Here is a 23472-nt window from a genome sequence, read left to right on the forward strand (position 1 = left end):
AATATTAATGATATAAACATGAAGTTGCATCATGAAATATGAATAAATTCTCACTTTATATGAAATACTTTGAAATAAAAACAGATCCCCTCAATTCAAACAACTAGCCAGGAATCTCAGTTTCACAGCTAGCTGGCTAAATGAATTATAAACTGTAATTCTGCCACAGGAGGGTGTCATTTTAGCTGGTAAAGAGAAATGCCTACCATACTTTTTTTTTTATGTCAAATGAACCAGTGCTATTGTTTATGTTAGGATTTACATGGTGATTTCAGATATTATTTTATTTTAACATTTTCTATTTTCATTATTTTTTTAAAAGACAATCATTGATAATATCAAGCAAATACTATTAAGTTTCTGCCTTTCTGTTATTTCATTAAATTGGTTAATGTATAGCCAGGTATGGCTAATTTAGTGCTGTTAATAATCACATCCTCAAATGTATATCTTTGAAATGTGATAAAATGCCAAGAATGCTAAGCAATTACCATGTTGATCCATCCATTTAATTTCTGCAAAATTTTAGAGATAATGTTATAAAACAAAATTTTAAAGCATTAAAGCAGAAACATGCTTCATTATTTGTTGCTTCATGTGCTCCATGGATGTTTATGTCCGATTTTACAAAAAAAAAAAAAAAAAGTAAATTGAAATTTATTTTATAATACGTTTTTTCTTTGAGAAAATTAGTGTTGAATTATGCAAGGTTTAAATCATGCAAGTCTTTAGGAATACACCCTTGCTGAAGCACCCTCTAAGTCAACGCTATAAAATATGAAGAGTTGCATATTTGTTTAGCTCTTAGGATGCGGTAGAACACGTTTCTCAGTAACCAAAACTCTTTCTGTAAAAGATGGGGAGATTGATTAGCAAATTAGCTTTGACTTGATGTTTTGTTTCTGAGAGACCTGCTTGTTAGTCGATAAATTGTCTAACATCTAACATTTTCGAGCCTTCCAGCAAAGCAGTTTTTGTGGATGAAAAGAGTGAGCCCATACCGTGGATTTGGTTAACTTAAGACAGCCAGGTTCTCAGCTCTCTGGTATAAGTAAGATATTATTTCTTTCATTTCTGATCCAGGTTCTCTAAGAAGATTAATCAAATTTGTCTTAATGTACTACTGGACCTAAAGGTTGCTAAAATGTGAACTAAGGTATCAGCCTTATATAATTTACTTTCCTGTAAGAAGCATGCCAGTGAGACTCAAGAGCCAGGATTGCAGCCATACTCTCTAATCTTCATCCATAGGATATCTGGACCACAAGGATTACATCTCTATGGGATAATATTCTTTAGGAACAAAACTTTTAAGACATGATTAATCAAAAAAAAAAAAAAAAGAAAATTCTTGTATAAGTTAATTGAACATTAATATCATATTTGTATGCCAATGGAGTAAGTCTAAGGAAAATTATATTTATTAATTTATTTAAAAATCAACATTTTTTGTTCATCCCTATTCTTGAAAACTAGGTAAAGCTTGTCTGTTTTGATGTGCATATTTTAAAATGTAAATAGTATCATACATGCATCATTCTGTAATTTTCTTCTTTTACGTATTCTAGTTCCATTGATATATATTCTACATATTCTAGATACATGATTTGCAATTTATTCTCCATTCTTTTGCTTGTCTTTTCACTTTCTTTTTTTTTTTTTAAAGATTTTATTTATTTATTTGACAGAGAGAAATTACAAGTACACTGAGAGGCAGGCAGAAAGAGAGAGAGAAGGAAGCAGGCTCCCTGCTGAGCAGAGAGCCCGATGCGGGACTCGATCCCAGGACCCTGAGATCATGACCTGAGCCGAAGGCAGCGGCTTAACCCACTGAGCCACCCAGGCGCCCCTGTCTTTTCACTTTCTTGATGGTGTCCTTTGAATAACAAAATTAATTTTGATGAAGTATAATTCTCTTTTATTGCTTGTGATTTGAGTGTCATAGCTAAGACTTTTTTGTTAAATTCAAAGTCATTAATTTTTATCCCTGTGTTTTCTTTCTAAGACAGAATTCTTTCTAATAATTTTATAGTGTTCTTTCATTTATGTCTTTGATCCATTTTTGAGTTCATTTTTCTGTGTGATTTAAGGGTCCAACTCCATTTTTTAGCATATGACTATCCATCTAGTCCTATTTGTTCAGTTGACCATACTTTCCCTGTTGAATGGCTTTGACACAACTGTCAAAAATCAGTTGCTCAGGGGTGCCGGGATGGCTCAGTGGGTTGAGCCTCTGCCTTCGGCTTGGGTCATGATCTCGGGGTCCTGGGATCGGGCTCCGCATTGGACTCTCTGCTCAGTGGGGAGCCTACTTCCCCTTCTCTCTCTGCCTGCCTCTCTGTCTACTTGTGATCTCTCTCTCTGTGAAATTACTAAGGGAAATCTAAAAAAAAAAAAAAAATCAGTTGCTCATAGATTTATGGGTTTATTTCTGGGCTTTTAGTTATATTCCATTTATCTCTGGGTCAGTTGTTAATCCAGCACCACACTGTCTCAATTACCATTGCTTTTTAGAAAGTTTTGAAATTCTTAAGTGTGAATCCTCCTTCTTCATTCTCTTCCCCTCACCGCCTCTCCCCGACCCAGGATCATTTGGCTGCTCTGAGTTTCAAATCCATGAAATTTTTGAATTAGCTTGTCAATTTGTATAAAAAAGTCAGCTGGGGTCTGATAGATATTGCAATTTGGAGAAGTATTGCCATCTTAAATAATGTAAAAAAAGGAAAAAACACTGTTTGTAGCTTCCACAATGTAAGGTTTACCTTTTGTTAGCTTTATTCCTAAGTACTTGACTCTTTGATGACATTGTGAATCAAATTTTCTTTAATTTCTTTTTTGGGTTGTTAATTATTAAGGATAGAAACACAACTGATTTTTTTATGTTAATTTTATATACTGCTGCTTTTTCTCAATTCATTTGTTCTCATAGGGTTTGTGTAAATGTGTTCATGTATATGTAATCCTTAGTGTTTTCTTTATATAAGATCCTGTCCTCTGTAAACAGAGATAATTTTACTTCTTCCTGTCCTCTGTAAACAGAGATAAATTTACTTCAAATATTATCAGTAATGCCTTTTAGTTTAGTTTTTTTTTTTTTTTCTTGTCTAGTCAGACAATTGCTCTGACTAGAACTTTCAGTACTGTGTTGAATAGAAGCGGTGAAAAGAAATATCCTTGTCTTGTTCATGATCTTTGAGGAAAAGTTTTCAGTCTTTCATCTTTAAGTATAATATTAGCTTTGGGTTCTCATATATGGGCTTCATTATGTTGAGGTACTTTCCTTCTATTCCTAGTTCTTGAGTGTTTTTATCGTGAAAGGGTGTTGAATTTCTTCAGGTGCTTTATGCTGCATCAACTGACATAATCATGTGGGTTTTTTCCTTCATTCTGTCAATGTATGTGACATACTACGTTGAATAATTTTCATCTGTTGAACCATCCTTGGTCATGACTGTCCTACTTCTTCATGGCTTATAATCCTTTTAATATGTTGCTGAATTCAGTTTGCTAGTATTTTGTTGAGGATTCTAATGTTTAGATTCGTAAGCGATAACTGGCCTGTAATTTCCTTGTAATGCCTTTGGTTTTAGTTTCATAGTAATACTGGCCTCATAAAGTAATTTGAGAAGTGTTCCCTTTTCTTCCGTTTTTTTGAAGAATCTGTGAAGTAATGTTTCTAATTATTAGAGTGCTTGGCAGAATTCAGCAGTGAGGACATCTGGCCCTGGACTTTTCCTTTGTGGGTTGCTTTTGATTACTGACTTAATCCTTTCACTTATAATCATTCTATTCAGATTATCTATTTCTTCTTGGGTCAGTTTTAGTAATTTGTTTCTTTCTAGGATTTAGCAGTTCTAATGGATGTGTAGTGGTATTTCATTGTGGTTTTAATATGCATTTTTATGACTATTGATGAACATCTTTACATATGTTTTGCTTATATAACTTTTGTGAAGTGTTTGTTCAAATTTTCAAATACAGGTCGTTTGGCTTCTTATTAAGTTGTGAGGTTTCCTTACATATTCTGGCTAAGAGTTTTGTCAGATATGTATTTTAGGTTTAGAGTTTACTCTTGCGAACAATGTGCAGTAAGAGTTGAAGTTCATCTTCATTTGTGATAGTCACTTCCATTGAAAATCTGTTCTTTCTCCATTGCACTAACTTAACAATTTGATTAAAAAAATCAGTTGTTTTTATAAACGTTTGTCTTTTTCAGAGATGTCCAATTTTGAGACCTATGTTATTTGGTTCATATGCATTTACAGTTGTATCTTCCTGCTGTATTGACCTTTTTCTCAATAGGAAATGTTTCTCTTTGGGTATAGGAGTTCTCCTTTTTAAAAGTTTGATTTTTATAATATTAATATGATCTCTCTTTTTATGCTTGTCTTCGTGGTGTATCTTTTCACAGCCTTTTGCTCACTTTTACTCTTATCTGTATTTTTATATTTAAAGTATATTTCTGTTGGGGTGCCTGAGTGCCTCAGGTCATGATCCTAGGATCCCAGGATCCAGCCCTGCATAGGACAGCAGGGAGTCTGCTTCTCCCTTCCCCTCTGCCTGCTGCTCCCCCTGCTTGTGCTCTCTCTGTCAAATAAATAAAATCTTTAGAAAAATAAAAAATAAAGTACATTTCTGTAAATTTCTGTAGAAAATGTATAGTTAGGTCCTGCTATTCTTTAGTCAGATAACCTCATTTATATTGGAGTATTTAGTACATTTGTACTTAATGTAGTCGATATCCTTGGTTTTTACTGTCTGCCATTTTACTGTTCATCTTCTCTTTGTCTCATTTCTATTTTCTTGTTCTCTTCTGCCATCATTCATGGTAAGCAATATTTTTTTGTGTGTATTCTTTTTATTCTCTATGAGGTTATTAGCTTAATTTCTTTGCATTACTTTTATTGATTGCTCTAGGGACCAAAACATGCAACTTTAACTTTCAGTACAACATATGAACCTTGCAAAAATATAGTTCCACTTAGCCACTCTAATCCTTTGTACAAATCTATACCTATATTGTAATGTATACAAATGTAAAAAATATTATAATTTCACTTAAGGAGTCCTGCCTTTTAAAGAAATTAAGAGAATTCATAGAGAGAGATATAGATATTTATATAGATATATTTATAGTCTCTTTCTTTCTGTACATGCAGTTTATCATTTGGTATCATTTTATTTCAACATGAAGTATTTCCTTTAGCATTTCTTTTTTTTTTTTTTATAAACATAAATTTTTATCCCCAGGGGTACAGGTCTGTGAATCGCCAGGTTTACACACTTCACAGCCTCACCAGAGCACATACCCTCCCCAATGTCCATAACCCCACCCCCGTTCTCCCAACCCTCCTCCCCCCAGCAGCCCTCAGTTTGTTTTGTGAGATTAAGAGTCACTTATGGTTTGTCTCCCTCCCAATCCCATCTTGTTTCATTTATTCTTCTCCTACCCACTTAAGCCCCCATGTTGCATCACCACTTCCTCATATCAGGGAGATCATATGATAGTTGTCTTTCTCTGCTTGACTTATTTCGCTAAGCATGATACGCTCTAATTCCATCCATGTTGTCGCAAATGGCAAGATTTCATTTCTTTTGATGGCTGCATAGTATTCCACTGTGTATATTCCTTTAGCATTTCTTGAATGCAGACATATTAGCAATGAATTCTCTCATGTTTTATTTATTTCAAAATGTCTTTGAACCTTTAATTCTGAAAAATAGTTTTAGATAGCTCTCTTGGAAAACAGTTTGGTTTTTTTTTTCCTCAACACTTTGAATATTATTCCAGTATCTTATAGATTCCATTGTCCTCATGAGAAAATAACTGTTAATCCTATTTTTGGTCACCTTTATGTAATATATTTCTTTATTGTATTCAAGATTTTTCTGTTTACCTTTAGCTTGTAGTAGTTTGATTATGATCTACCTAGATACAGTTTTCTTTATTATATTTGTAGTTCACTGAACTTCTTATATTAGTGAGTTAATATTTTTCACCTAAGTTGGGAAGTTTTTTAATTGTTATATTTTCAAATATTTGTCTGACTCCTTCTCTACTCCAGTTACTCTTAAGAGTTACAAAAGCTGTTTTTGACACAATAGTTTATATCTTGATAGAGTGCTTAGAAATAAAATGGAAGAATGGATGAAATGCCAAATTTTCTAATGAAATGTGGTTTCTTAACAATATGCACACACAACCCGGTAGATTTACAGTGGAAAATATTAATTTTTCCCATCCTCTTTTCCTCTTTACAAAATCTATTCATAGGTGCATTTCCTCCCTCTGCTGTTTTTGCACGGAAAGACTTGCTACAACGATCTACCCATATTGCTACCAAGACTTTCCAAGCTTTTCGAATATTTGTGAACAATGAGCTCAATGAACTTTACATAGGATTGAAGACAGCTCAGAAGTTTCTGAGACCCGGTGGCCGCCTTGTTGCCCTCTCCTTCCATTCATTAGAGGATCGAATAGTCAAACGATTTCTGCTTGGGATAAGCATGACAGAAAGGTTTAACTTAAGTGCTAGACAGAAGGTGATACAAGCATCACAGCTGGGGCCAGGTCATGAAAACAAGGAAGGAGGCTTGATAGGCAGGGCCCCTTTAATGTGGGAATTGATACACAAGAAAGTACTTACTCCAGAAGATCAGGATGTACAGGAGAACCCCAGAGCACGCTCAGCCAAGCTTAGAGCAGCTATCAAATTATGAGAAAGTTTTCATCATTTGATCCTTCAAGTTTTTCCTTCACAGTTTCTCTCCCTCTTTTTAATGTGGTATTACTGAACAACTTCATATAAGAAAGTATGAGAGATATATATAGAAAGAGTTGTACTACATGTATGTGGAAATTAAGGGTATTTACCATTATTTTCCTTGGAAAGAAAATGTCAGAAATGTTAGCATGACACAGAAAGTTCAACTAAAGGAGCATCAGCATCTCAAAACTGTAATTATATTTAACTTTCGAAATGCAGTCCTTTCTCTAATCAGGAAATTTTTTTAAAAAGAGGAAGAGTATTATGTGTGTATATCTAAATATGTAAATTCAAGCTGTCAAAAGATTATAATTGTATCTGCATGCTTTAAATTCTGAATTTAGATATTCAGATTTGCAACAGACTTTCTGTTGATCAAATAATTAGTAATGATCATGGAAGGAATTTTAATTTCTGTTTAAGAATAATTATGTAGTACTATAGTCCTCTTAAATATAGGAATTATGCAAATTTTAAATTTTCAAATATTTTTAAGATGCATCATACTGTTAAATGTCAATTTTGATTTTATAGTATTCATTGTTTTAAAAGGATTTTATAATATGATATATACCATTTTTTTACATTGCAATGTAAAAATGAAGAATTGCTTTAATAGCTCTCATGGTGAATATTTCATGAAACGTATATTTAAAGTCAATTATGTTTATATTAATAATATCCCAGAATGCCTTTGACACATAATAAAATCTATTATCATTTGAATCCTGCATTTTTAATTGAGATATTCAAAAATAATTCAACCAAGTCTATTTGAAATAGAGAAGTATATGATATATTAAAAATATTAAAATGAATGTGCCCCTAATGTTATTACTTACCCAGTAGTAACTGTAATAGTAAAATGTTTATTTAGGAGATATTCACTTGGTAAGCGATTCTTTAACATATTAATGAGATTGATTCATGATTCATATATCAACTTTTTATATGTAAATATGCATTTCTAATTTTTTAGTTATTCAACAAGTACTAACTAGTCAGAGAAACAAAGGTCAATAAAATATACATACCTCACAGTACCAGTCCTATGGAGTATATAATCTAGTGGAGAAGAGTAATGGTAGTTAAATAATCACAAAAATCAATATAAAATTAACATCATGGTAAAAGCTACAAAGAAGCAGTACGAGGTACTGCAAGAACATCGAGTAGGAATTTAACTTACTGAAGGAAACTGGGTCTGACCTGGATTATGCTTGAATTATGACTTGAAGAATTAATAATAGATTTAATTAGTCAAAGGGTATATTGCCATGTTGATTAAAGGTTTGTTGATAAAGGATTGTTTTCTTAAGTGATTATCCCTAAAATCATACTATACTATTAATATGCTTAGTAAACTATTCAAATATAGGAAAAATTCATCTCCTTAATTATGGTGACAGATTATGAATTGGTGAGTACAAGTGAATAAAATATCAACATAAGTATGGGCAAAGGATAAGAATTAAATACTTGAATTCACCTTAGATTTACTTTATCTCTGTAATATTTAATTCAAGTTCTCAAGCTTGTTTGCAACTTTATAGGCTTTATTCAAATCTGAGCAATTCTGCAGTAGAATTTCTAATTGTGCAGAATTAGAAAATATTCTAGGGAGCAGTATCCTCAAATTAGAAAAAAAAAAAATGAACGTACCTAGGTTGCTTCACTGAATCTTTCTGGAAAAAAAGTTTTTTTCTCTAGTATATGAGTTATATTTGTGAATGAGAAAGATTCCCAAAGGTACATTCCCATCCAAGTATCTGTTTAGAAAATAAGAGATCACGCTCTTATACACTCTTATATTCAGCAATGATTTAACCTATTTCATCTGTCATTTTTGGATCCTGTATAGTATGGGGATGTTTTTCTTTTCTTTTTTTTTTTTTTAAAGATTTTATTTATTTATCAGAGAGAGAGGGGGAGAGAGAGCAAGCACAGGCAGACAGAATGGCAGGCAGAGGCAGAGGGAGAAGCAGGCTCCTTGATCGGCAAGGAGCCCGATGTAGGACTCTATCCCAGGACGCTGGGATCATGACCTGAGCCGAAGGCAGCTGCTTAACCAACTGAGTCACCCAGGCGTCCCGGTATTTTTTTCTTTAATGTTAAATGGAAAGTAACTGCACTGCGTTGAGTAGTATTGCCGCCCCTCCAAAAAAAATTGCATGTTCTTCTCAGAAGTTATCTGGCAGTATGATCACTACAGTTGTAAGTAGTTCAGCTGAAGTCATACTAGAGCAGAGCAGGTCCTTAATCCAATATATGTGGTGTCCTTATAAGACGAGAAGAGAGGGGTTCCTGGGTGCCTCAGTTGGTTAAGCATCTGCCTTTGGCTCAGGACATGATCCTGGAGCCCCAGGATAGAGCCCCGCATTGCGCTTCCCACTCACTGGGGAGTCTATTTCTCCCTGACTGTCCTCCCTCTTGTGCTTTCTGTCTCTTACCTTCTCTCTCCCTTGAATAAATAAATAAAATCTTAAAGAAAGAAAGAAAAAAGAAGAAATAGAAGAAGAAAAGAGAAACAGAGATGCCAGGAAGAATAGCACATGAAAATAAAAGCAGACATTAGAATGATATATCAACAAGCCAGGGGACACCATGGATTACTGGCAGCCATTAGAAGCTAGGAGAGAAGCATGGAAGAGATTCTCCTACAGTCTTACGTAGGAACCAACAACTTCGCTGATGCATAGATTTCAGACCTTCCAACTCCGGAACAATGACAGAATACATCTCTATTGTTGAAAGCCACCCAGTGTGTGGTAATTTGTTACAGCAGCCCTGGGAACCTAATACCATGATAGAAAAAAATTTTGATTATGCATGAAAAAATCCTTTCTTCAATAAAAACAAAATTGTTTTAAAATGTTTTAATGGAAAAATATAGGAGTTATTTTCTGTAATTAGGCTGTTTACTGCAATCATTCTAGTCTGCTTCTTAGTCTTTGCTGTAGAATGTATAATAAAATAATGTATGAATTTTAAATGCTTAATGCTGGAAAATGTTTTTGTGAATCCAAACAATACATACAGAAAATAAACACTTGTTATTAAAATGAATGTGTATTTCTTTTCCAATAAAATATAATGAATATAAAACAAGCAGTTGTTTTACATTTCTGAAGTTCTTATTGACTGCCTTCTACCAGTCATTTTAATATAGCATCAATACCATCAATGCCATAAAAATTTAATTAAGAAATTAAATTTTATAACCTTTATGAGTTGATACTTTTATATATTCAATTTGTTTTAAACATTGTTTATTACTATATAATATTTGGACTTTGTAGGGTCTTTTGGGAGGCATGAATTTTATCTGTATTTCTTTTCTATTTCATGTAATATATGGTATATGCTTTGGGCTCAAAGTCATTTGAATTGAACTATTTATTATGTTACAACCAATATTTTTTAAAAGAATACATTATGTTTATGTAGGTTTTTTAAATCTCTTTTTAAATCCAAATATTTGAAAATCGTATTTTCCTTGGTCTTGTAGAGTATTACATACTTCACAGGTTTATCAGATTATTTTTTCTGGATTTTTGTTTTTAAATAAGTAGAAATAATGAGTCTACACTACAGATTTCTAAAAAAGCAATTTTCATTTCAGATCTCTCATTCAAAAAAATGAGATAGCTCTTTAAAAAAGAAAAATTATTTGTCAGAGAGAGATTGAGAGAGTGCACACAAGCAGGAGGAGTGGCAGGGAGAGGGAGAAGCTGACTCCCCGCTGAGCAAGAAGCCCAATGCAGGACTTGATCCCAGGACTGGGATCATGACTTGAGCCAAAGGCAGATGCTTAACTGACTGAGCCACCCGGGCATTCCAAAATGTGAGATAATTCTTAATGGAACATTCAAAATGTACAATAAATAAAAAATATTTTATCCACACTTTTAGTTCGTTAAAAAATATGTCTATATTCATTATATAGCATGTATTTAAAGCTGACTGTTTTGGTGGGGAAGAGGTCCTGGCTGGCTCAGTTGGAAGGGCATGCAGCTTTTGATCTTGGGGGTCATGAGTTTGAGCACCATGTTGGGTGTACAGATTACTTATATAAATAAACTTTTCTTTTTTAAGAAACTATTTAGGAAGAAATCAAAAACACTTCTCACTTCTCTCCTTTTTTTATACTATATTATCCATTAAATTTTATACTATTTTATCCATTTTATACTATATTATCCATGATACTATACTATATTATCCATTAAATTAATAAATTTACTCAATTTAGTTTTTATACTATATTATCCATTAAATTAATAAATTTCCTCAATTTAAGGTGATTGACATTTTTAACTTTTTAAATTGAAGTATAGTTAACATTGTTGTTTTCAGGTTTGCACCCTTGTGATTCCACAATTCTGTACATTACACTACACTCACCACAGTAAGTGTAGTTACTATCACCTTACACCAGTATTATAATATTATGGACTATATTCCCTACACTGTACTTTTCATTCCTGTGGCTTTTTTATTTTGTAACTGTAGTCTGTACCTATTAATCTCCTTTACCTAACTCACCCATCCTGTTAATCCCTTACCCTCTGGAAATCACTCAGTTTTTTCTCTGTATTTATGATTTTGTTTCTGGGTTGATTTTTGTCTTATTTTGTTTTATTTTTAATTGTTTGTTTTTGGTTTGTGTTTTAGATCCCACATAAAAGTGAAATTATATCTTATTTCCCTTTGACTTTTTTTCCTTAGCATAATACCCTCTAGTTCTAGCTATATGGTCACAAATGGCAAGATTTCATACCACATCTTACTTACCCACTCATCGATTGATGGACACCTGGGTTGCTTCCATAAGTTAGCTATTGTAAATAATGCTGCAGTAAACATAGGGATGCATATATCTTTTTGAGTTAGTGTTTTCATTTTGAGAGGTTAAATATACAGTGCTGGAATTAGAGTTGTGTGGCATTTTTATTTTAATATTTTGACGAAACTTCATACTGTTTTTACACCAGTTTACATTCCATCAACAGTGCATGAGGGTTTCCTCTTCTCCACATCCTCACCACCACTTGTTATTCCTGGTCTTTTTGATACCAGACTTTCTGACAGGTGTAAGGTAGTATCTTATTGTGATTTTGATTTGCATTTCCCTAATTAGAGATGTTGAGCATTTTTTCATGTGTCTGTTAGCCATCTGTGTATCTTACTTGGCAAAGGTGTATTAAGTTTCTATGCCCATTTCTTAATTGGATTATTTGTGTTGGTATGGAATTGTAGTAAATTCTTTATATATTTGGGGTATAAATCTTTTACTGGATATTCTTTTTACTTATTTAATTTTTTTAAAAGATTTTATTTATTTATTTGACAGAGATCACAAGTAGGCAGAGAGGCAGGCAGAGAGAGGACCAAGCAGGCTCCCTGCGGAGCAGAGCGTCCTATGTAGGGCTCAACCCCAGGACCTGAGCCTAAGGCAGAGGCTTTAATCCACTGAGCCACCCAGGTGCCCCGGATATTCTTTTTATTTTTTAAAAACTGTATATTTTAGATTTATTTGGAGCCATTTGCCCATGTTTATAGAATATCTAGTTTAACAGTTCCTCTCAGTGAGACCCTGGCCTAAACATATTTGCTTTGCTTATATAGTAAAAGAATAACATTAAAAATGAAGCATTTGATTTGTTCTTCTTGTTTTTAAACTCCCTTTCCCTTTCTCTGTTCACATTGTATGTGAATTTCTTATACCAGCTGAGGTGGCTTTATGTTTCCGATTCACTGTAGAAAAAGAAATATGAGGCAATATTAGCATGTAATCTCACAAACTAAGACCTACCTGTTAGAATCTTTGTAATGGATAAGAATTAACTAAAATTGCTTATGGTCAAAATTGTGTAATTATTTTAATTAAGCTACTTTTCTATTGAGTTTTTGTGATTGCTGTATCAATCTAATAGATTAGTTGTGTGTATGCAACATTCTATAATAGAAAGGGGTAAGTATTAAAGAATAAAAATTTTTTTGAAGTGCCTCATAAATATAAATTTAGTGATAGAAATCTTGATCAGAGATATATTTTTCTCACAACCACAATGCCATATGTTCCATGTTGAATGAAGCATGGTTTGTAAAAAAATCAGCATCATATTCTAAAGAGGCTGGATTGTATAACAAGCATAACTATTTTTATATTATTTTCTCAAATTTCATCTGTTTATAGCTACTATCTCCAACTAATGTTTGGTAACACACAGCATGATCTGCAGAAATACTAAGAGAAAGTTTAAATATAAATTATTTTTTATAAGTCTGGTTATGGCATAAATTTCCCAAACCATTAAAAAATTCAATAGAATTAATTATTTAAGATTCAGTGGTGATAGTTCATAATTCCTGTTATTTAGATGGACCTTAAAATTCTTCACAGACTCTTTGGGCAGCCTCATTCTTTTCTTATATAATCTACCACAATTGTTAGACTATAAAATAAAGAAATAAAATTTAATGCTCTGATATTCAAAGTAGAAGGTTGCCTCTTTGGTAATGTCATATCTCCTTAAGCAGTTCTTTACCTTAAATACTGAACAAGTTTTCTACCATTATTAGCTTATGCCCTATTAAAATACATCATTGCCTTGGCACTAAAATGCAAAGGTAAAATCAAACAATAAGATAGGCTCCATTTCTCATTCTTGAATAATTGCTTCTGTCCATTAAACTCCATCCTTATGCTTTGGACAATATACTTGTCTGCCTTGCACAGGGTGAAAATTTGCATTATTAAACTACCAAAGAGTATGATTCCTTATTCTTGCACAAGGGAAAATGTTATCATCCAACTCTTATAGGTGCTAAATTGAGGAGGAGGCTGTATAACTTTGTAAATTACATCATTGGCTTTGGACTGAAAAACATGTTTGAATTCCAGGTCTGCATATATTAGTAGGATATATAAACTTGGGCATGCTCTTTAATCTCTTGAATCCTCATTTATTTCACTTTAAGATGAGGATAATACTGGTATTTTCTCATCAAGTTGCTATGAATCAAATAGAAAATAATAAATATTTATGAGTTAACTGAAAGTTGTAATTACCAAAATATAACTCAATTTCTGGATATCATGATAAGGATATGTATGCTTTATTTGTGGTAATTTTAAGCTCAGCCTCTGCATTACTAGCAGCAATTGTGACTGGTTTATGGTCAGCTTTATTATTTGGAAAATTTATCCCCATATATTATTTATTTAATACCCTTAGTGTTTGGAATATATTGACATGGTATATAAAACACAGTTATTGCTCTTTCGGAGCTCCCACCTATAAGAACCCAAAATGGGGGAAATAAAGAACCAGTTGCTATAGTTATTTGATCTTCATTTATGTTGGAGAAAGTATTTGTCCTCCTATGCTTCCATATCAGCGAGTAACCAATCTACATGGTCCTTAAATTAAGATTCTTTTGAGGGGGGAAAGGAAACCAGTACTTTGTGAAATAAGAAATAGAAGATTGCTATCAAAATATAAAAGAATTTCTTACTTCTGCACTTTAAAGTCAATAAGAAGGACTAAATATGTGTGTTATAGATGTTAAAGGGAAAATAACTAGAGAAAGGTAAGGAACTGTTTATACTAAGAATGAGCTGATGACCTTTTTTACAGCACCATAGAAACAGATACTACAGAACTGAATCTTTGTAATTCCCACCTCCTTATCTTCATCTTGGCACTTATAAATCTCATCCTTTATCTCATTTTGTACTCCTACATCTCAGTGGAGAGATTAAACTTGCTCCTTTTCTACTTTATCTGGGACTTAGATCAACTAATTTGCTTATCCCTCCAGTCTTTAATCTGTTCCCGCTAATATCTTTCCTTCAGTCTGTAAACATACTCAAAAGTGCCCTAGGCTAAAAGCAAACAAGGACTTGGGTGTCCTGGGATCAAACCTGTCGGGTGAGCCCATGTCAGACTCACTGCTCAGCCAGAAGCCTGCTTCTCCTTCTCCTTCTGCCTACTGCTCCCTCCGCTGTCCTCTCTCTATCAAATAAATAAACAAAATCTTAAAAAAAAAAAAAGGTCAAACAAGGGCTAAAATCTCTCCCTGACTTTGTTTTCCTTACCAAAATACTGCACCCATCATTCTGTTTTGATTCATTACTTGCCGCCTTAAAGTCTATGCTACCTCCCAATTCTTCACCTGTCTTTCATTTTTCCAATCCATAGCTGTCTATATTAACCATTCTCTTAAGGATTACTGGTGGTGTCAATTTTTTTTAATGGAACATTTCACAAATTTACATGTCATCCTTACACAGGAGCCATGGTTATCTCGTCTATCATTTCAATTTTAGTGTATGTGTTGCTGAAGTAAGCACAATGATGACCAGACTCAATATCCTAATCTCCCTTTTGACTTACTTTGTCTCTGCAGTATTTGAAAATATTGATCTGTGCTTCCATAAAAACCTGTTCTCCATGGCATTCTCCAAAATCACTCCTTCTATAGCCTTATTTCTCTAACACTCTGATTCCTTCACTAGATAGATTCTCTTCCTCTGCCCCATCAAGCCAGGCCATGTCTCATGGGATTTATTCTCATGGTGTAGGTAGTCTGAATGAATGACTACATTTATTGAAGTCAGTACTATGAAATCACATCATGATCATCTGTGGAACAGATGAGAGTTGGGTATCTTGCCAAGATAACAGTGGGAGGAACAGAGATTGGAGTCTTCCTGGATGTTAAAATTGACATCAGAATTTTTACTAATCAGGACTTCAGGTTTGGTAATGGCAGACAATAACTTAGAACAACCATCTCACTAAGAATAATTAGAAAATCTAGAAAAAGTACTCTTGTTTTTATTTATTTATTTATTTATTTTAATTTTTAATTTTTTTATTTTTTATAAACATATAATATATTTTTATCCCCAGGGGTACAGGTCTGTGAATCGCCAGGTTTACACACTTCACAGCAATCACCAAAGCACATACCCTCCCCAATGTCCATAACCCCACCCCCCTTCTCCCAACCCCCCTCCCCCCAGCAACGCTTAGTTTGTTTTGTGAGATTAAGAGTCACTTATGGTTTGTCTCCCTCCCAATCCCATCTTGTTTCATTTATTCTTCTCCTACGAAGATGTGGTGTATATACACAATGGAATACTATGCAGCCATCAAAAGAAATGAAATCTTGCCATTTGCGACAACGTGGATGGAACTAGAGCGTACTTTTTTTTATTTTTAAATAAGATACCTATTTGAAAACACGAGAAAGCTAGCAAGACAGTGAAAAATATCTGTGAGAAGAAGGAAACTCAAAGACTTTACCCCAGAATTTGTAACTTCCAGTTGCCAATTCCAGAAGAGGCAGCCGAGAAAGGGAACAGAACATTTGGCAGTCTTAGGAGGAGTGCAGGTGAACTTGAATCGAATTGGATCTTGATTAAGAACTAAAACTCAGTTTCAAGTCATCTTAGTCCTTGAAATTGGATTAAATCGATCCTAGATGCTAGACTTCTTAAATGTGACCAAAGCAATTTTAAATACTCTGAGGGTGGGGGGGAATCTTGCACACAAATCACTTTTGTAATTTTTCTTATTCAGTGTCCATTACTGAACCAGAAAATAACCAGTCATGAAGAGACAAGGCATGACTTTTTAAAAAAGGCTTTATTTATGTATTTCACAGAAAGTACAAGCACAGGGAGTGGTAATGAAAGTGGTGCTTTCACAGAAAGTACAAGCACAGGGAGAGGGAGCAGCAGGCTCCCACTGAGCAGAGAGCCCAGAATGGGCCTTGACCCAGAACGCTGGAATTATGACCTGAGGTGAAGGCAGACAGTTAACCAACTGAACCACCTAGGTGCCCCAACAAGGGATGATTTTTAAAAGAGGAAGAAAAATACAGATAATTTAAAAGTATTCATGGGATATGCAGACAAATGCTATCAATATGCTGAAGGAAATAAAAAATTACTGAAAATATACACCTTAAAGATGTAGTTCTCAAACTTAAGAACTCAGTTGATTAACTGAAAAGAGCAGATAATACCCAGCTAAAGATAAGTCATGAACTGGAAGATATTTCAGAAGGAAATATCCAGAATAATGCATAGAGAGACAAAAGATAGAAAATACAAAAACTGTGACACAGGAGTTACAATAAATGTCTAATTCATGTGTAACTGGAATCCCAAAAGGAGAAAAGAGGGAGACAAAAAAAAGGAGTAGAAGTCATTTGAAGAGAGAAAGGCTGAGAATATTCCAAAACTGATAAAAGACATTAAACTACAGGTTCAGTAAACCTCAAAAATGTACTAGGAACAGAATCTTAGAACCTGTTGGGAACCAAAATCAAAGGCAGAAGGCATTCTCTAGGAATATGGCTCATTTGAGCTATTCTTGGAGAACGGTAACTATTTAATGATTAAATAAAGCAAACCAAGATATGAAAAACAAAATTTAAAAAATCAGCAACAGAAAATTTTGGTGCAGGACACTGTGATAAGCTTGGATAAGCTTGCTTGTATCTTTGTAAATGCAGATCTAAGAACAAACAAGCATGGTTATGGCTACAGAACAGAAAACAAGCTTAAGTCTTGAAAATGTAAAATTAACAGAACTCACCAAAATTATGAGGTTAAGAGGTCATTTTATAGGGAAGTATTAGTGCACCGATTTCTTTATTTTTAGAGCAAGGAGTCAATACTTTCAAAATTTGAAACAGTTTCATTTCATTTTATTTTTTTATAATTTTTTATTTTTAAAAAATTTCTTTTCAGTGTACCAGAATTCATTGTTTATGCACCACACCCAGTGCTCCATGCAATACGTGCCCTCCATAATACCCACCAGATTCACCCAACTTCCCGCCCTCCACCCCTTCAAAACCCTCAGATTGTTTTTCAGAGTCCGTAGTCTCTCATGGTTCATCTCCCCCTCCTATTTCCCCCAACTCCCTTCTCCTCTCCATCTCCCCATGTCCTCCGTGTTATTTCTCATGCTCCACAAATAAGTGAAACTATATGATAATTGACTCTCTCTGCTTGACTTTTAAAAATATTCCAACCTCAAGGGTTCCTGGGTAGCTCAGTCAGTTAAGCATCTAGCTTCAGCTCGGGTCATGATCTCAAGGCCTGGCATCAAGCTCCATGCTCAGTGGGCAATCTATTTCTCTCTCTCCCCCCCCCCCCCGCCACTCCCCCTGCTTGTGCTCTTTCTCTCTCTTTCAAATAAACAAAATCTTAAAAAAAAAAATCCCAATCTTTTTATACATTTCATAATTGTCATTAAGGGGTTCTGTTGTAGTTAAAAAAAAAAAAGATTCAACAGTTCTTTGCTATAATTTCTTTTCATTTAAATTCAAGTAAAATGAAATGTTCTGCTTTTATTTAAAAATAAGATTCATCAAGAGTGCCTGGATGCTGCAGTCCATGCCGACTCTCCGTTTCAGCTCAGGTCATGATCTCAAGTTTTGGAGATCAGCCCCACATTGAGCTCTCTGCTCTGTGTGGAGTCTGCTTGGGAATTCTCTCTCTCCTTCTGCCTCTGTTCCTACTCTCTCTCCATCTCTCTAATATAAATCATTAAAAAAAATAAGATAAATCTTTAGATGTGTCCTTTTTGTAAAAGATATTTTGCTGATCTATTTACTCAGTGATATATGAAAGATACTCTTTGTTAATGATGTTAAATTCTGGGTGGAAGAGTTTGGGTGTTTATTCATTCTGTGTTCACCTAGCTCAATGTGACTCTTTATAATAAGCACATATCCATTTTATAAAAACAACCTAGTTGATATTATTAGTAGTATTATTTTTAAAGAGCACAGGTTTTGAAATCTGATGGACCTGTGTATAAATCCTGGCTCTGATGCTAAATAGCAGTGTAGCCTTAAAAAATTTATTTAATCTCTGAAACTCACTTTTCTCACTGAAAACTGAAGTGGTTTTTTCAGGTGATTATATTAAATGTAAATATGTATATATAACACTTAATCCACTTATGGCCAAAGCAATCAATATTTATCTTTTTATTTTCATTTGTTGAGTTCTGGCTGTTTTGCCAGTTTGTCATATAAGCTAAAATAAACAAACTCATCTCTTTGCTTACTGGCCTGTAAAGTAATGGGATTTGTATGAGATATTCCAGCATACTGTCTACCTCTTCTAGAGCTGACTCTCATCTACATGGTTACTTTGCAATCTGTTCTGTTATTCCATCACCACCTCCTCTTCCCAAATCTCTTGCTGTGTTCTTGTCACAGTTGATTAGGCCAGGGGAGGACTTCGATGCAAACTAGATTAATCCTAGCTGCAAGTGACTGTTCCAATCTAGATTGGAATAATGCATTATTTTCTTAAAATTTTTTATTTAATTGAGAAAGGAAACTCTTAGTTTCTCTTCAGTGTTTGAAAGATATAAAACTGTACTCTTTTTTATTATGTTCAATTAGCTGACTTATAATACATCATTAGCTTTTGACGTACTGTTCAACAATTCATTAGTTGCGTATGACACCCAGTACCCATCACCACATGTGCCCTCCTTAATATTCATCACCCTGTTACCCCATCTGCCTATGTTCCTCCCTTCAGTAACCCTCATTTTGTTTCCTAAAGTCCAAAGTCTTTCATGATTTTTCTCCCTCTCTGATTTCTTACCATTCAATTTTCCCTCCCTTCCCCTGTAGTCCTCCGTCCTATTCCTTATGTTCCACATATGAGTGAAACCATATGATAACTGTCTTTATCTGCTTATTTCACTTCACATAATTCCCTCCAGTTCCATCCATGTTGATACAAATGGTGGGTATTCAACCTTTCTGATGGCTGAGTAATATTCGACTGTATATATGTACCACATCTTTTTTATCCATTCATATGTTGAAGGGCCTCTCGGTTCCTTAGACAGTTTGGCTGTTGTGGACATTGCTGCTATGAACATTGGGGTGCATGTGCCCCTTCTTTTCACTACATCTGTATCTTTGGGGTAAATACTGGTAGTGCAATTGTTGGGTTATAGGGTAGCTCTATGTTTAAAATCTTGAGGAAACTCCATACTGTTTTCCAGAGTGGCTATACCAGCTTGCATTCCCACCAACAGAGTAAGAGGAGCTCTTTCTCCACATCCTCGCCAACACTTGTTCCCTGTTTTGTCAATTTTTGCCATTCTAACTGGTGTAAGGCGGTATCTCATGGGTTTAATTTGTATTTTCCTGATGGCTAGTGATGTTGAGCATTTTTTCATGTGTCTGTTAGCCATGTATGTCTTCTTTGGAGAAGGGACTGTTCATGTGTTCTGCCCATTTCTTGACTGAATTATTTGTTTTTTGGGTCTTGGGCTGTAGAGGTTCTTTATAGATCTTGGATACTAGTCCTTTATCCATAATGTCATTTGCAAATAACTTCTTCCATTCCGTGGGTTGCCTCTTAACTTTGTTGACTGTTTCTTTTGCTCTGCAAAAGCTTTTTATCTTGATGAAGTCCCAAAAGTTCATTTTTGCTTTTGTTTCCCTTGCCTTCAGAGACATATCTTGAAAGAAGTCGCTGTAGCCAATGTTAAAGAGGTTACTTCCTACATTCTCTACGGTTTGCATGAGTTCCTTCTCAGATTTAGATCTTTCATCCATTTTTAGTTTATCTTTGTGTATGGTGTAAGAGAATGGTCCAGCTTCATTCTTCTGCATGGTTCTGCTTCATTCTTCTGAATGTCCAGAATTGGACATTCTGCATGTCCAATTTTCCCAGCACCATTTATTGAAGAGACAATGTCTTTTTTCCATTGGCTATTCTTTCCTGATTTGTTGAAAATTAGTTGACCATAGAGTTGAGGGTCCATTTCTGGGGTCTCTATTCCTTTCCATTGATCTATGTGTCTGTTTTTGTGCCAATACCATGCTGTCTTGATGATCACAGCTTTGTAATATAGCTTGAAGTCAGGCGTTGTGATGCCCCCAACTTTGGTTTTCTTTTTCAACAATTCCTTGGTGATTCAGGATCTTTTCTGCTTCCATACAGATGTTAGTATTGTTTGTTCCAGCTCTGCAAAAAATGTTGATTGTATTTTGATAGGGATTGCATTGAAAGTGTAGATTTCTCTAGGCAGCATAGACAATTTCACACAGTTGGTGGAGCTTGTGACTCTTGATCTCAAGGGTGTGGGTTTGAGCCCCACACTGAAGGGAGAGATTACTTTAAAATAAAATCTTTAAAAAAAGAAATGGGTTACACAATCAAATCATGGAAGGTATGGATATGGCTAGGCTTCCAGAACAACATATCTGGAATGAGAATGTTCCCAGGAGTAACTCTCCAATTCCTATCTTTTAAGCTCTCCAATTCCTATCTTCTTTTTTTTTTTTTTTAAGATTTTATTTATTCATTTGGCAGATAGAGATCACAAGTAGGCAGAGAGGCAGGCAGAGAGAGAGGTAGAAGCAGGCTTCCCGCTGAGCAGAGAGCCCGATGCAGGGCTCGATCCCAGGACCCTGAGATCATGACCTGAGCCGAAGGCAGAGGCTTTAACCCACTGAGCCACCCAGGCGCCCCACCAATTCCTATCTTCTTAAGAGTACTCATTTCCACCATGTAAAAAAAGACTGAGTATAAATTCCAGAGAGACAATTAGAAGATGGGAATTAGAGAGCTACTCCTGGGAACATTCTCATTCCAGACCTCATTTTTTTCTGGAAGCCCAGCTGTATCCCTGACCTTTCCATGATTTGACTGTGTAACCCATTTTTTTTTTTTTTTTTAAGATTTTACTTTAAAGTAATCTCTGCCCGTAGTTTGGGGCTCAAACCCACAACCTTGAGATCAAGAGTCACATGCCCTACCAACTGAGCCAGCTAGGCACCCCAATGTGCAACTATTCTTGGACTTTATACCATACTATATTCCTTCCTTCTTCCCTATCACTTTTCTTTTTTTAAATGAAATAACTTCTGGTTGACATTCTCTTATTTATAATTAAATCAATACAGGTTTGTAATAGAAACTTTTAAGAATTATTTCATTTCATCTAAATGTTTAATAATTCCTTAAAATATGTTCTTAGACTTTCCTTGTTTAGTAATTCACCTAAGTATGGTCTTCATGATCTTAATAAACATTTATGAATTACTTTACATACACAATTGTACCATACATATCTAGTTTCTAAGCAATAAAATAAGTTCCTCAAATTTATCAAAGTAGAGGTCACATGTCTTTGTCATTAGTCTTTCTAACCAGATTTGGAAACATCCATTTGAGAGGGTCTGTCTAATCCACGGAACTTTCATTTAAATAATGGCAAACATCTTATGTTTCTTCACAGTGCTGAGATGGCATGGTAAATAATGAATATGTTCTCTTTTTGGATGTACACATATTCTTTGTGATTCTACTTTCTCTCTTTTTTAATGGCACCATATCTACCTCTTTATCTATAAAATTATTTTCACACAGAAAACCCTCTGATGATGAAGAAAACCATGTTTTAGAGCCAGCCAGATTGTTTTCCCATTTCTTGTTATGTATATACACATATATTTTTCATGGCGGGTAGGGATCATGGAGAAGGAAAAACAAAAACAAAAACGAAAACCTATAGTGAACGTTGAACCTATCTCGTTATTCTAGAATTTATCATTTTTCCTTTGAAGAAATTCAAGATTTGTCTTACAACCAGAGAATAAACATCAGCTGCTAGAGAAAGCTATTGAATTTCAAAATCCCTTTGAAATGTCACATTAACCTGTTTTACTTTCAGTCAGTTCTTTAAAATATCAAACATTTCCTGATGACTCCCAGATCTAAGACTGCTTGCATTTCTCTAACTTAAAAGTTTGTTTCCTTCACTTGCAAACCAACTGTGGTGAATGAATCAGCACTGTTTAGGCCTGGGAAAAGTGGATCACAGCTGTAATCTGTGTGCTGTCTTTCTACAGGTAGTTTAATTTGTGAAATTTGAACAAAGTCAAATGCTGAATCTGGTTGATTTGGCTAAAACTACAGAGTTCTAGCCTTCTATTTAGCTCTCCATTAAATTTTAATCTTTACAGCTGTATTTGTTTCACAGCTCACCTTTTATTCTGAGATATGTAGAAGTCAGACAACAACCATTAACTTATTATTTTACTCAACATCCATTGAGCATCCACTTGCTAGGTGCTGGGGGTAAAATAGTAAAAGAAATTTTTGCCCCTTATTCTTGAAAAGCCACATTATAAACTGAGAAACAGCTATATAATTTCTGAGAAGTTAGAATATAATGGGTTAAATTCTGTAATTGAGCTTAAAATATTGAGAGCACAAAGGAATGAATAAGTAAATGAAATTTTCTTCTTCCAAGCAGAATTGGATTTATAACTTAACCATTTAGTGTGAGAGCTATAGGAAGTTTGTGCTGTATCATCAACAGCTTAGTGTCTTGGGACATAATCAACACCAAATACCTTTCCTTTTAATGCCGTCAGTAGTCTTCCTGTCTTACACCTATTGTTGGTTGTTCTTGTTCACTTTCATTTTCATGATATGATGTACACGTGTTCACATTATTAAGAAGGCTGATACTCATAGACGTGGATGTACCTTACAATAATTGTGAAATGTTCCACCCAAATGAGACATTTCATCCTAGAACTAGGATTCCTTTTATTTATTTTCCTAATAAATAATAATTTTCTAGAATTAAGATTCCTTTTATATATTTTATTTATTTTAATTACTTGG

At 34.3% G+C, this 23472-nt stretch overlaps 1 protein-coding gene and 1 non-coding gene across 6 annotated transcripts in view; one reads left to right on the forward strand and one right to left on the reverse strand.

Annotated features, from left to right (window-relative positions):
* METTL15 (methyltransferase like 15) overlaps positions 1-8543 on the forward strand; it is a 190109-nt gene extending 181566 nt beyond the window's left edge. For 3 of the 5 annotated variants that reach the window (XM_032356439.1, XM_032356438.1, XM_032356440.1), the window contains one exon: positions 6275-8543. In XM_032356439.1, the coding sequence (XP_032212330.1) occupies positions 6275-6720 (446 nt within the window). In that variant the 3' untranslated portion in view covers positions 6721-8543. The remainder of the gene's footprint in view (positions 1-6274) is intronic. The other 2 variants (XM_032356441.1, XM_032356442.1) reach the window with 1 other exon arrangement.
* A 6478-nt stretch (positions 8544-15021) lies between these two features.
* Positions 15022-15126, reverse strand: LOC116600444. The gene has a single exon (XR_004289649.1). It is a non-coding gene; the product is annotated as a U6 spliceosomal RNA (small nuclear RNA).
* Between the last annotated feature and the right edge of the window lie 8346 nt (positions 15127-23472).

Source organism: Mustela erminea, chromosome 9 (genome assembly GCF_009829155.1).
Source record: "Mustela erminea isolate mMusErm1 chromosome 9, mMusErm1.Pri, whole genome shotgun sequence".
Taxonomy (NCBI): domain Eukaryota; kingdom Metazoa; phylum Chordata; class Mammalia; order Carnivora; family Mustelidae; genus Mustela; species Mustela erminea.